The 15,299-nt window shown below is 45.2% G+C and overlaps 1 protein-coding gene across 3 annotated transcripts in view; it reads left to right on the top strand.

The window, feature by feature from the left end:
• Positions 1-12,833, top strand: part of LOC119964494 (monocarboxylate transporter 13-like) — a 64,378-nt gene extending 51,545 nt beyond the window's left edge. For all 3 annotated transcript variants that reach the window (XM_038794053.1, XM_038794052.1, XM_038794054.1), the window contains 4 exons: positions 505-771; positions 2,651-2,794; positions 7,860-8,663; positions 12,324-12,833. In XM_038794053.1, the coding sequence (XP_038649981.1) occupies positions 505-771; positions 2,651-2,794; positions 7,860-8,663; positions 12,324-12,568 (1,460 nt within the window). In that variant the 3' untranslated portion in view covers positions 12,569-12,833. The remainder of the gene's footprint in view (positions 1-504; positions 772-2,650; positions 2,795-7,859; positions 8,664-12,323) is intronic.
• The last annotated feature ends 2,466 nt before the right edge of the window (positions 12,834-15,299 follow it).

The following is a 15,299-nucleotide window of genomic DNA, read 5'->3' as shown; positions in this document are numbered from 1 at the left end:
AGGGCAATTCAGCATGGCCAATCCACCTAACCTGCGCATCTTTGGACTGTGGGAGGAAACCAGAGAACGCGGAGGAAACCCACGCACACACGGGGAGAATGTGCAGATTTCTCACAGACAGTGAACCAAGCCAGGATTGACACCATTGTTGCACGGAAAAAGGGTAAAGTGCTGGGAGGTGGGGTTGGTGGGGTCCTTTAGTGAATGCACTTTCTGCACTTGATTTCTACCAGAGCGGCAGCAGAAGTATTTAAACTAACCCATCCCAGAAACCTCTTATCAGGTGAATGGTACAATGATGAAATTTACATCATGGAAATTCAGAGTGGATACTAAGTTTACATAAAAACAAAAGCAACAAGTGTTAAAAAACAGAAAAACCTCAGATAATATGAACAGCAGGTCTGTCAGCATCTCGCAGAGAAATATGTCTTGGGTGAAGCTGCATCAAAGTCAAACTCCACAGAAGTGAATGATTGCCGTACAAATGTTTTTATTTATTAGATTCAAAGGAAACTGCAATGTCAAAGGAACCTGGAGCTGCTGATTCTGCTGCTGAGGAGCCCAGTAACAGCACCCGCAGTCCGAAATACACAGACGGTGGATACGGTTGGGTTATATTAGCATCGTGCTTCGTTATAACAGGGCTGTCAACTTCCTTTGTGAAAATATTTGGGATATTTTTCCTTGACATCCAGAAGTACTTTGATGAACTCGCCTTTAAGGTTTCCTGGATCACTTCGATTACCGTTGCTGTGTTTCATGTGGTTTGTAAGTATCACTCACTGATCTTGGTAAAATCACTTTTCAAATATAATCTTCACCCCCCCTGGGCCACCCACATTTCATTAATCATAGAACGGTTACAAAACAGAAGCATTTGGCCATTGTTTTGGTGCCAGCTCTCAATGAGCGAAACTCAACTAGTCCCACTCCTTTTCCCCCTCCTTCCCTGCAAATCTCTCCTTGGATAATTCTCCAATTCTGTTTTTGAATCTGTGTCCACAAGAGACTTGGGCAGCGCATTCCAGGTCTTAACCGTTCACAGTGTAGAAATGCGTAGTATCTGTTTCAAAGTTTTTAAAATTGGTGTCCTCTGCTTCTTGACCTTCCACGAATGAGAATGCTTTCTCCTTATTTACTCTTGTCCAGATCCCACATGATTTTGAACGCCGCTATAAAATCTCCTTTCAACGTTCTCTTCTCAAAGGTGAACAGCCCAGCTTTGTTAATCTGTCCTCATAAATAAAGTCCTTCATCCCGGAAGCCATTCTTGTGAATCTTGTCTGCACCCTCTCCAGTGTGCTGACATCCTTCTTGGAGTGTGGAGCCCAGAACTGGACACACTGATCCTTTTAAGGTCAAAGCAGGTTCGGCATAACCTCAGAAAGGTGCTGGAAGAACTCCGCAGGACTGGCAGCATCTGTGGAGAGAGAAACAGTTAGCGGTTCGGGTCCTCCTGACTTAAGTGTCATTCAGACTCAAAACGTTAACTCTTTCTCTCTCCACAGATTCTGCAGGACTTGCTTATGTTTTCCAGCACTTTTCTGTTTGTGATTTCAGATTTCCAGCATCTGCAGTATTTTGCTTTTATACACCATACCCCTTCTTCCGATCCGTATGCCTCATTAGCCACTTTCTTAACTTGCCCTGCCACTTTCACAATTTGTGCACATAACACTCCTGGGTCTCTCCATTCCCAAACCCCCTTAGAATGGTATTCTTTATTTTATATTGGTTTCCCTGCCAAGATATATCACCTCACACTGTCTGCCTGTTCCACCAGCCTGTCCATGTCCTCTTGACGTCTATCACCATCCTACTCATAGTTCACTATTTAAGTTTTGTATCATCTGCAGATTTTGAAATTGTGCCAGGCACACCTAAGGCTAGGGTCTGGATTTATCGGATGATCCCCCTTCCCACCAGGCTAAATGTCGGTGGGAAGCACACACCTGAGACTCTGACTGCCCCGCAATTATTTCACGTTTGAATAAACATTAAGTGGCTCCAGTGGGGGACATCCGCTCCTCACAGGAGGACGTCCTGCCCTTGAGACTTTGGCAGGCACTCTGATTTACCAGCAGCTCCCCAGCCCCACAGCAATAAGAGCAGCAGTAAATGCATCAACGTGCCTCAGCCTAAGTCCCGGGACTGGAGGACAAAGTAAATTCCAAGTGAGGGTGGCGCAGTGGTTAGCACTGCTGCATCACAGCACCGAGGTCCGGGTTCGATTGCATTACCGGGTGACTGTCCATGTGGAGTTTGTGGACATTCTCCCCATGTCTGCATGGGTCTTGCCCCCACAACCTAAAGATGTGCAGGGCAGGTGGATTGGCCAGGCTAAATTGCCCCTTAATTGGGAAAAAAAAGAGTTGGGTACTCAAAAGTAAGTTTAAGTGGTGCCAGGGCAGGGAGGGTAGGGACGACCTGGGGAGTCGCGAAGGGGGTGTTGAGGGGAAGTCCAGTGGCCACTGAAACTTCACAGCGGGGGAGGGGATGTTGTCCACAGTCAGAAGGGGGCTTCAGTCAAGTTGCTTGTGGGTTATGTTAAACTTTGTTGTTATTATATTCTAATATCAATCAATATTGCTTTGTAGACCTGGTAAGAAGACATTTCTATTTAATTGTGTCATTGTTGTTCCTGCAGCTCCGATTGCCAGTGCTCTCAGCCTCCTGCTGTCTCACCGAGTTATCATCATCACCGGTGGGATACTGTCCTCGCTGGGACTGCTGCTTGGATCCTTCGGCTTCAGTTTGTTGGCAATGTATCTCACAACAGGTTTTCTCATAGGTAAATGAGTGAGTTAACGTTACACCAGTGACTACATAAGTGGACAGTGAAATTCTGTCGATGGAATCGTTCAGACGACTGTTGGGAAGCAGTCAATTTAAACTTTCCGTGATCTAGTGGTTATCTGAACCCTTGATCTACAGATTCGTAATAACATTGTAGTACTATATTTTATAGAATGTAATAATTAAAGTTTATAAAGAAACAAAGAAAAGTGCAGCACAGGAACAGGCCCTTCGGCCCTCCAAACCTGTGCCGACCATGCTGCCCGTCTAAACTAAAATCTTCTGCACTTCCAGGGTCCGTATCCCTCTATTCCCATCCTATTCATGTATTTGTCAAGATGCCCCTTAACAGTCACTATCATCCCTGCTTCCACCACCTCCTCCGGCAGCGAGGAGGATTTAATTTCAAGTGGATTATTAGTTAATACTCCAATGATCTTGGTGAGTAACATTTTTTAAAAATAAATTTAGAGTAACCAATTATTTTTTCCAATTAAGAGGCAATTTAGGGTGGCCAATCCACCTAAACTGCACATCTTTGGGTTGGGGGATGAAACCCATGCAGACACGGGGAGAATGTGCAAACGCCACACGGACAGTGACCACGGCCGGGATTCGAACCCGGGTCCTCAATGCCACAGTCCCAGTGCTAACCACTGCGCCACAGGCCACCCTTGTGAGTAGCATTTTAAGTATGGCTGAGTTGAGTGGATTGAAGTCTTGTTTCTCTCCGTTTATCTGACCTCATTAACTTCTGAGTAGCACGATGTGCAGCAAATATAGACAAGTTAGTCACTCCAGTTAATCCTTGAAAGATGTACTGCAAGGTATTTTAGACGACTGCTAGTATAGCTCAACAAAATTAAATGAAACTCGTTCTTTAAGACACAAGTTCAATCGATTTTAACTTCAGGTGGATAGATTACAAGACATGCCAAGCTGTACAAATGTTTGGTGAATTTGTGGCTGGAATGTTGTTTTAGGTGTCTTTACTTTAAACCAGAAAATGGGACGGAGGGAGAAGAAAATGCGACGGGAAGCTTTCAAAGAAGACAGCAAGACAGGGAGATAGGACTATGTGAACTGCGTAGGGAGATAGAAGCAGCCAAGGCAGACTGGAGGATAATATTGCCGAATTGATGGGGACTATCCGGAGAGACTGAAAAGGCTGGAGAAAACCAGGAGGGATCTGCCGAGTTGCAGGGAAGTGAGAGGGGTTCAGAAGCCATCTGGGGGGGGGACAGTGTTGAAGTGGCTGGGGGAAGCCACTTGAGCAAAGCCCAAAGTAATTGGGGCAGCACGTGGTTAGCACAGTTGCTTCACAGCTCCAGGGTCCCAAGTTCGATTCTTGGCTTGGGTCACTGTCTTTGTGGAATCTGCACATTCTCCCCGTGTGTGTTTCCTCCCAAATTTCAAAGATGTGCAGGTTAGGTGGATTGGCGATTGTAAATTGCCCTTAGTGTCCAAAAAGGTTAGGTAGGGTTCTGGGTTACGGGGATAGGGTGGAGGCGTGGGGCTTAAGTAGGGTGCTCTTTCCAAGGGCCGGTGCAAACTCGATGGGCTAAATGGCCTCCTTCTGCACTGTAAATTCTATGATTTTATGAATGCCAGTCGAAGTCAACCAGGTCAGGATGGAATCCATGAGAATTGAGGTGGTTAAGGAAAAGCCACTTGAGTTTGAGGATGGCGAAGCCATGCTGTTAGGAGTAAAAGCGGTCTACGAAGGGCCTGTAAAGGCTAAAAAGGATGAAGGAACAGAGGCAGTGATCTGGTTAGCAGACAGCTTCATGGCAGACTTAAATGGGGACTAAGAAAGTTCCCAAATAGACCAAGAAAGAGTGGCCCACTCAGTTGAAGAGACACAGGGGAGTACAGCTGGAGTTGAACATCCACTTGGGGGACATGGAACAGACAAAAGAAACTCATTCCAAAATCAAAGGAGGGAGCGGTGGGAATATACCCCAAAACAAACAACAATTGTGGAGGCCACTAGGTGAAGATCAGTTTAAAAACTTATGTAGAGTTAACCACTTGTGGGCAAAACGAAACAGACTAAGTTTTAAACCTCAACTAGCCCAGCAGTGGTGATGGGAAATTCATCCAAAGTGAGGTGTCGGTGCCAGACTGGAATTTCCACTGTCGACAAAAATCAAATCACAGCCCCCTAACCTACTATAAATCAAATTTGTAAAGTGCTAAGTTTGATCTACTAAATTCACAGGTTATAGAGGTGGACAGTGAGTGTTTAAAATTGATCAGAAGAGACCAGGCCACAAATCAGGAAAAATCTGTATAACCAGAACCACTGTGCTTAGTGGCCCAGAGGTTGGTACCGATGGGAGGTGCAGAATGCCCCAACCCACAATTAATCTAGAGCAACTTGGCTGTTATCAGCAATCTGGGAGCTAACAGCCATGTAAAAGGATCAACCCCTTTAGATGATATTTAATTTGAAGTTACATTCTTGGCTCCAAATTCCCAATCTGACAACCCAACTGTGGGATCCAAGCTGCCCACGCCCCAGGGCCAGATCACCAGGGCCCGAGTCCCCCTCCTTGACCCATTCCAGGCCACACAAACCCAATCATGACTCCAGAGTGTTTGTAGTGGACATTGATGATCTAGTCAAGAATGGGATGACTTGGAACATTGGTGATGTGGTAAAGAGTGAGGAGGAAAACCTTTGATTACAGAACGATATAGACGGGCTGGTCAGATGGGCAGAACAATGGCAATGAAAAGTGTGAGGTGATGCATTTTGGGAAGACTAACAAGGCAAGAGATAAAACAATGAATAGTAGGACACTAGGAAGTACAGAGGGACCTTAGGGTGCACGTCCAAAGATCCCTGAAGGCAGCAGGACAGATAGATAAGGTGGTTAAGAAGGCATATGGGATGTTCTCTTTATCAGCCAAAGCACAGAAGAGAAGAGCAGGGAGGTTAAAATGGAGCAGTAAAAAATAATTGTTAGCCTATAGCTAGTGTACTGTGCCAGCTTTTATTGCCCATCCTTAATTAACCTTGAGAAGGTGGTAATGACTCGCCTTCTTGAACCGCTGCAGTCCATATAGTGTAGTTACAACCACATGATGTTAGGGATTGAGTTCCAGGATTTTGACCCAGTGACAGTGAATGAACGGTGATATATTTCCAAGTCAGGGTGGTGAGTGACTTGGAAGGGCACCTGTAGGTGGTGATATTCCCATTTGTCTGCTTGTAGGTCTCAGGTTTGTAAGATGCCATGAAAGGAACCTTGGTGAATTACTGCAGTGCATCTTGTAGATGGTACACACTGCTATCACTGGGCATCGGTGGTGGAGAGAGTGAATTTTAAAGATGGTAGCTAGGGTACCAGTCAAGTGGGTTGCTTTGTTCTGGATGATGTCGGCTGCTTGAGTGTTGTTGCAGCTGCACTCACCCAGGCAAGTGGAGAGTATGCCATCACATTCTTGACTTGTATATTATATGGCTGGTCTAGTTCAGTTTCTAGTCGATGGTAACCCCCAAGGATGTTGATAGTGGGGGATTCAGTGATTGTAATGTTGAATGTCAAAGGAAGATGGCTAGATTATCTTGTTGGTAATGGTCATTGCCCAGCACTTGTATGGTGTGAACCTTACTTGCTGCTTATCAGTCGGAGTCTGTATGTCATCCAGGTTTTGCTGCACATAGACACGGACTACTTCAGGACCCGAGGAGTCATGAATGGTGCTGAATGCTGAAATTATCAGTGAAGGCCCCCACTTCTAGCATAGGACGCTACCCTGAGAAATCTCTGCAGTGATGCCCTGGGACTGAGATGATTGCCCTCCAACAACCACAACCATCTTCCTTTGTGCTAGGTATGACTCCAGCTGGAAGTGATCTTTCCCCCTTATTCCTATTTACTCCAGTTTTTCTGGGCCTCCTTGATGCCCCACTTAGTCAAATACTGTCTTGTGTCAAGGGTAATTACACTCCCATGTCTTGATTTCAACTCTTGGACCAAGGCTGCAATGAAGTCAGGAGCTGAGTGATCTTGTCAGAACCCAAATGGCACGCCAATGAGCAGGCTATTGCTGTGTACCAATTAAGTGATGGCGCTGCTGATGACACCTTCGATCAGCACCCTTGTTACCTGCTTAAAAATTCAATCAAGTTAGTCGGTTATGACCTTCCCCATACAGATCAGTGCTGACTTTTCAAATGGCAACCTATACTGTCCCTCAGATTTGTTTCCAACCACTTTACCACCAGTGAGGTTCGGTTGTCTGGCTTGAACCCCTTTCTCCATTTTTAAACAGCCCCCCCCCCCCCCCCCCCCCCCCACTCTTTTGGTACCATGTGTGAAGCAAGTGAAGATTCGGAAATACTGGTCAGAATCTCCACTATTTCCTCTGTTTCTCTTAGCAGTCTGGGCTATATTCGTCCAGGTCTAGCAATGTAAATGCATTCAAAAATTTTAATCATCTTAATATTTCCGCTTTCATCATATTAATACCTCTCGCGAGTTAACACTTGTCCTTCACACTTGTGTTGTCCCTCCCTTTTGTGAAGACAGACAGAAAGTATTCATTGAGAAATCATGCTCATATTTTCCTCCTCATACAAGTTGCCTTTTTGATCTTTCCTTGGTTATCCTCTGGATCTTTATGCATTATTAACACTTCATGAAGGTTTTCCTTGAAACTAATTGCCAATATCTTGTCATGCCATTGCTTTGTTTTCTTAATTTCCGTTTTAATTCCAAATTTGTATTTTCTATACTCGGCTTTCTGCCCAGAAAATGATGCATGAGTCCAAATTAAATTAATGATGTGGTCATTGTGCTCATAAAGGGACCATCAACAGGTTCTGCTTAGGATAGGATAGAACAATAAAAAAATGCAGTCCTTCAAGGAACAGTTGGATGCCGTGATGTGAGGATCGTACGATTTCTCTGCATAAATGAATTACGGGCAAATCTTCTTTCTAAACTTGATGTTATACCTTTTTGACATGGTTTTCATTTTCCTGTGAGTTCATTTCTTTTTCAATTCTGTAAGACATTTTAAAATGTATACTTCTGTTTTCCCTTCAGGTTTGGGTAATGGATTTGCTTGGATCCCCTCAGTAAGTCTAGTCACCCAATACTTCAGAGAACGGAGGCCACTGGCCAACGCCATTGCCAGTTGTGGAGAATGTGTCTTCACCTTCATCTTCACGCCATTCTACCAGTGGCTCGTCGATCAAATGTCATGGCGACAGACAATGATGATCATTGCTGGTATCCAGCTGAACCTCTGTGTCTGTGGAGCTCTGATGAGACCATATCAGCCACAGAAAAAATATCTGACTTTTACACCATCATCTGCCTCAACCTCCAGGAAAGATTTGAATCGCACAAGTCCAGATCACAAGAAGAACCTTGCTCATTTTTTTGATTTGCCCCTTCTGAAACAACCAAAGTTTATTTGTATGGCCTTCTTTGGGTTTTTCTCTGTCGCGGGATTCTTTATCCCTGCCGTCTATTTAATTCCACATGCTCAAAACATTGGGATTGAGCATTTTCAAGCAGCTTTATTGATGTCCTATTGGTCAGCAGGGGATTTCATTGGGCGTCTCAGCTGTGGTTGGTTAGCCAACTTGCGCCTTATGAAATCAGTCCGCCTTACAGCGATATTGATCACAATTTTAAGCATCGCTCTCATGCTTTTTCCTGTGGCTAAGAGTTACACCCTTCTCGTCATCTTCAGCTGTACCTGTGGCTTTTTCTTCGGGACCATGTTGGCCATTATTGTCACAGTTTTGACCGATGTGATGGGAGTTGAGAAACTGGACAATGCGCTTGGGCTGATTATGTTCTTCAGGACAATTGGGTGCCTTATCGGACCACCACTGACAGGTAATGGTCTTTATTATTAACTGTCAGATAGCCTTTACTTTTCACGGGTTCTATAATCTATGATGACAGGGGGTTAAGTAGGGTGATAGGGATTTGCCTCCCCTTGCAGAATCCTCTTGCAGAATCTTGACTTTGCTGTGCCAGCAGTCAGGCACAACTGTTCCAGTGTAGAATGTGTGACTTTGAGGATTATGCAGTTGCGTTACCTTCTTGGGGCTAGCTTTCACCTGATCCTTTGTATTTTGTGTCACGTTATTTCCGGCAATATTCCAGTCCAAAGTGGTACGGGGTTAGGTGGATTGGCTATCCTAAATTCTCCCTTAGTGTCCAAAAAAGTAAGGTAGGGTTACTGGGTTATGGGAATAGGGTGGGGTGTGTGGTTAGATAGGGTGCTCTTTCAGTGGTTCAGTGCAGACTCGATGGGCTGAATGGTCTCCTCTGCACTGTAGGGATTCTATGATTCTCTGATTAATATACTCCTTACACTAGGCTGCCCTTCATTTGAACTGACAGTCTTACACAATGCTGAGTACTGATGGCTAATGTGGATGGCTAACATTGGAAGTGGATAAGCTTTTCCTGGTCCAGAAGAAGGACATTCGAGGTTGTGATTGGATTCCTTATTTGGAATGCAAAAACAGTGGGCTGGATTCTCCGTTTTGGAGACCATGTCCCCACGCCAGCCGGAAATCGGTGGCCTTGAGCTCAGAGCTCCAGCTGCCGATACAATCCTCAGCACTTACGGTTCTAAGGCCACACATGCGCACGGCGGCGGCGTGCAGCGGCTGCGCCATGCTTCATGGCGGACTCGGGCCGCGGACCTGGACCGCTAAAGTTGTGCCCCCCTCCGCAGCTTGCGCGCCCCGGACCACCCGACCACAGTGCCCTCAGCCCCGAATGAAGCCCCCTCCCCCTGCCTGTGGATCGACCCTCCCTCGACTGTGGTGGCCCCGGACTGAGGCCGCAGCAGCCACGCCGATTTCACGAATGGTGTGTGAGCAGACGTAACCCACACCATCAGGAACCCGGCTGGTTGGGGACTCAGCATCATGGAGTCGACCTCAGGCCATTGCCAGAGACCGTGGATAATCGGCACAGTGTACTCCGAGACGCCGCCGTTTTTCAGGGGACGGAGAATTCCAAAACCGCCACCGCTCCCGATATGGCCGTTAAAACGATTCTCCGCCCTGTCGCCGAACGCGATTTCGGCGTCGCGGAGCGGAAAACGCAGCTCAGTGTTTTTCTGTGGTTGTGTAATGCCCTGTTGGCACTTGGTGTCTAAACGGCAAAAGATTTTGCATTCAAAACTTTAACACAAACTTCACCAAAAATAAATTTTTTAAATGTCTGCTGTATGATGTGAGAGTTTCATTTCTGTGCCTGGTACAAATGGACCAACTAGAGAGCTATCATTTTGACCTTCCTGTGCCTCCGTGGCAGCACGGTAGCAGAGTGGTGGGCAGCACGGTAGCATAGTGGTTAGCACAGGTGCTTCACAGCCTCAGGGTTCCAGGTTCGATTACTGGCTTGGGTCACTGTCTGTGTGAAGTCTGCACATTCTCCCCCTGTCTGCGTGGGTTTCCTCCGGGTTTCTTGCCGCAGTCCAAAGATGTGCAGGTTAGGTGGATTGGCCATGCTAAATTGCCCTTTGTGTCCAAAAAGGTTAGGTGGGGTTACTGGGTTACGGGGATAGGCTGAAAGTGTGGGCTTGGGTAGGGTGCTCTTTCCAAGGGCCGGTGCAGACTCGATGGGCCAAATGGCCTCCTTCTGCACTGTAAATTGTATGATACTATGATTCCTGGCCAGTAAATAGAATTATTTATAGAACTATGTTCTGTTGAGTTTTTTTGGCGTCTGGCTACAATGAAGGGGAATGTGCACACTTCATGGTGTCGAGCACAAAATGACAATGTGTTAAGAAATTGCATTTGCATTTTAAAAAGTATTTCCTCGTCAGGAGAAATGCTAATGATTAAAATACAGATTCAGCGGACGGACCTGTATCATTGACCTGTCAGCAAGTCAGCCAGAAGGAATATATTGGAAATGTATTTGGTCATCAGGGTCCAATATGAAAATAATAGCCCATAGACAAAGGACAGCCCTGTGTCACTCATGAGGGGGGATTTTCATGTTTGAGATAGGAGTCAGGATGTTCCTGACATGACGATTATTTATCCTACGCAGAATTGCTGGCCAGCGGGACAGCCTGAGGCAGAGGCCTACCAAGCTGGCTCGGCTAAAATAGCCACCTGTATTCGCAGAGACATCGATCCAGTTCTGCAAACCCAATATGAGGCTACCCCAACCCTCATTCCCCTAACCTCTCATCTCACTTGATTCCCTCCCTCCCTTCACCTCCCTTTCCCCACTCAATCCCCCATAATGCCTTTCCTCCCCCCCCCCCAATCACCCCTCGCTCCCCAACTCCCCTCAAACCCCCATATCCCCTAAAACCCGCTTACCGCTTTCACACAGTTTCCACTGAACTCGCATGTACTTTAATAACAGTTGGAGGTCTTCGAAAAGCTCATAAATCGGTCAAAATAAACACTTGAGTGGCTGCTTAAAATCATCCACTTCAGAAGACCATGGGCTGGATTCTCCATTTTTTGGGGGCTATGTCCCCACACCATTGTAAAAACTGTGGTCTTTCATGACAGAAAAACTGGCGCGAAAGGGTCACATATTCATATCCCTGCAGGGGGCTAGCAGACACCCGTCGGGAAGCTGACAGCTTTTGCTGCAGATATGGGCCCCTGCACTTCTGGGTCAGAGGCCGCGCATGTACACGGCGGCGGCCTCCAGCTGCCGTGTCATGCTCCATGGTAGACTCCGACCGCGGAGCTGGACCTCCCAAATAGTGCCCCAATCGGACAGGCGTCTGGCCTGAACTGCCTGCCATGTTAGATCCAGGCCGTTGGGAATTTGCCTGGTCGGGGGCGGAGAATGGCAGGGCGGGTCTCCAGCAATGTCCGCAGATAGGCGATACGTGGCGCGTACGCCGCTTTTCATGGGCCTGGAGAATCGGGGAACCGGCGCCTGTCCCGATTCCGTGCACGCAAATTGATTCTCCGCCCTGGCGCTGGCCGCGATTTCAGCCCCATATATCTGTCAAAAACGCAAGCTCATTTCAGCCATTTAAACAAACCACAGCTAAGCAGAAACCATTGTGCTTTAAAAGTCGAGTACTGATTCACAATGACATTCCCCTGAACAACTGTGTAAACAAACCCTCATGCACAGAATAATACAGGTTTGTTTTTAAAAAAATTTCGACGACCCAATTACTTTAACTTTTTTTTCCAATTAAGGGCCAATTTAGCGTGGCCAATCCACCTACCCTACACATCTTTGTGGGGGTGAAACCCATGCAGACACTGGGGCGAACGTGCAAACACCACACGGACAGTGACCCAGGGCCTAGATTTGAACCTGGGTCCTCAGTGCCGCAGGCAGCAATGCTAACCACTGCGCCATCATGCTGCCCTTAATACAGGTTTGTTGAGATTTTTGTTTTAATAGTGAGGGGTAGTTAACAGAATTAGTTCTGTAATTGAGATCAGAATAGATCAGTAATTAACATTTTCAGTTGTACCTGGTAAAACAAACAATGGCTTATTCCAGAGTGGGAGTAATTGTGTATCTCTTTCATTGCAGGGTATCTGGTGGACATTACAGGAGACTATGGCATTGGATTCTATGTTGCTGGAGGAGGGCTGTTTATTGCGGCTTGTTTTCTCATCCTAGCTGACTATTGTTTGATTCATGAGCAGAACTTCAGCCAAGACAGAGAAGGAGATGGAACAGTTTATTTCTCAAGGCCAATCTCAGGAAGAAATAAAGAAAGAGAAGCTTGGGACCGACAGAACGACAGAGACTCAATGAATAAAGTATCTGAATGAATGAATATCTACAAAATGTTTAGAGTTTCCTTCTGGGCGAATCTCTTCATTTTGGGATCTTGCTGGCATGGAGGCTCAGTGGGACATTTCTCATGTTAGCACACAAAAGGATGTAAGCTCGACATGCTATGAAATATATTGAAGTTCAGGTCACTAGAGTGTCATAGGTCTTCAGTGAGTGCCAAGTAGGCCTTTCGAAGATCGGCTGTTTTATGATTTCACTAATTGGACCATTAAAACGAAATGTAATTTATTTGAAAAAATAGATTTTGGATGGGATTTTTTTATTCCGGCTGAAATATTTAAGTAGACCTGTGAAGGATCTTCCTGCAAACATGTTACATTTTTTTTATTGCAGAGGATCTGTTATGATTGGGTAAACGAGATGAGTTACCAGTGTTATGGGAGAGGTGTTTTCAGAACCCCAAAATGTATCATGGAGTTCAACCAACCCCCACCTTTCATGGATTGTTGCTTTTGAAGCACACGGCTTGTTCCCCAGGTGTAGTCTTACAATTATGGACACGTGGTTTTTAAAACAAAACAATGTTTATTCCATGAACTCAAATTAACCTTTTAAATAAACATTGGATCTCTTAATACCCCTTACTTCAAAGATAACCCGGAAAATAATACACTACCCAATCCTGCAAACTGTTCCTTTACACATTCAAAAGACTTAACAAATCCTTCAAACAGAATCACATTAGATTTATATTCAATACTGAGACCTTTTTACAATTACGATTTCACCAAAGGATTAAGAGATGGTCCTTCATGGCAGAGATCACCAGCAATGCAGCTCACAACCACACCCAAGCTTTCTTCAAACTGAAACTAAAACTCCCAAAAAGAAGTGAGCTCAGCTCCCCCCGTGACATCACTTCTGTAATATGATCAGTTTCATTTCTTAAAGGTACATTTCTTAAACATCCAATTCTTAAAGGCACTCTCGCATGACACCTCCCCCCAGAAAAAAAATAAACCATCAACTTCAAGATGGTTTCATTTTTAATCTTGCACCATCAATTAAGAAGTGCACACAGTAAAAATATTTTTACGTTTCACAAAAAAAACCACGCAAACAGGCATATAATAGTATAGTCCATTTTTCGCGTTCTTATTCCTCCAACCAAAATCCTTCCATTCACCACATCCGTGACAAAGCATCGGCTATCACATTTTCCTGTCCTGCCACATGTACTATTTTTAAATGAAATGGCTGTAACAATAAACTCCAGCGAAACAGCCTTGCATTATCATTCCGGAATCGCTCCAAAAACATCAAAGGATTATGATCAGCATATATAATGGTGCCAGATGGATTGCTGGTCACATAAATGTAAAAATGTTGCAAAGCCAGCACCAATCTCAGTCTCCTTCTCAATCGTCGAATACTTTTTCTGGTGAGAATTCAATTTCTTTGAAAAATAACCAACAGGCTGCTCTAGCCCTTCGTCGTCTTCTTGTAAGAGCACCGCACCTACGCCCACATCACTCGCATCAACAGCCACTTTGAATGGTTTGGTATAATTTGGGATGACTAACACAGGAGCAGTAGTTAACACAGCCTTCAGGCCGTCAAATGCCTGTTGACACTCCGCTGTCCACTGGAATTTGTTACGCTTCTTGAGCAAGTCCGTCAGTGGAGCGACCACACTGCTAAAATTTGGGACAAATTTCTGGTAAAGTCAATGAATGGTTGCCACCTCCGGGTGAACCCCGATAGTGATCCTCGTAAGGCGAACTTGATTTGTTTCCAAGCCGAGAAAGCTTGCCATGTCCGGCAGCCATACTTCGGTCCTTGGGGGCTTTGAGTCCCTCCAGGCCAACACGACTGTATTAGTTAACCGTTGAAATGTTGCTGGGGCGTTTTTCATGCCAAATGGCATAACTTTGAACTGGTATATACCATCTGGAGTCACAAAAGCTGAAATTTCTTTCGCCCTTTCAGATAAAGGCACTTTCCAGCAACCTTTCAATAAATCCAATTTGGAAATAAAAGCGGGTTGTCCCACTTTTCATCCGCCTGCATATGTACAGGTCTCCATTTTCTCATCAAGACATCACTTTTACGGTAATAACACTCTGGTATACTCTCAGATTCCTCTTCCGTATATGCTTTCTGATACATCCGTTTTATTTCTACATCTTTCTGTTATAACTCCGCCACTTTTCCTGAACTAAAAATATCCGCCTCATCCTCCACCTGTTCTTGTTCTTTTTCAACCATCTGATAAAAAATCATTTCTGATAATTGCACTTCAACTTCATCTTCACTCTTTGATTTCTCCTCTTGTCTTAACCTGTGACTTTGCGACCTTGTTACTACACAATCCAGAGAAATCCCAGGATATTCGTCCTTCAACGCTTCAGTTGTCTGATTTTCTACTGGCTTATCAACCACAGTAGGCATCACTCCCACCTGCGATCCAGCTATATCATTACCCAAGATAAACTGTATTCCTGGACAAGATAGTATCTCTATTCCTCCTACTACCACTTCACCACTCTTCATTGGACTTTCCAACCTTACCTTATATAATGGAACACTACTCCTCTCATCCTGCATTCCACATATCACCACCTTTTCTGCCAACATTCTTCCCAAACTACATAATTCCTCATCTCTTACTATTAAAGATTGACTAGCCCCTGTATCTCTTAAAATTGTGACTTCTTTACCTGTTCCTCCTGATACACATGAGTAAACGTTACCCACACAAGTAAA

This window comes from Scyliorhinus canicula, chromosome 4 (genome assembly GCF_902713615.1).
Source record: "Scyliorhinus canicula chromosome 4, sScyCan1.1, whole genome shotgun sequence".
NCBI classification, from domain to species: Eukaryota; Metazoa; Chordata; class Chondrichthyes; order Carcharhiniformes; family Scyliorhinidae; genus Scyliorhinus; species Scyliorhinus canicula.
This window is presented reverse-complemented; position numbering and strand designations above follow the sequence as displayed.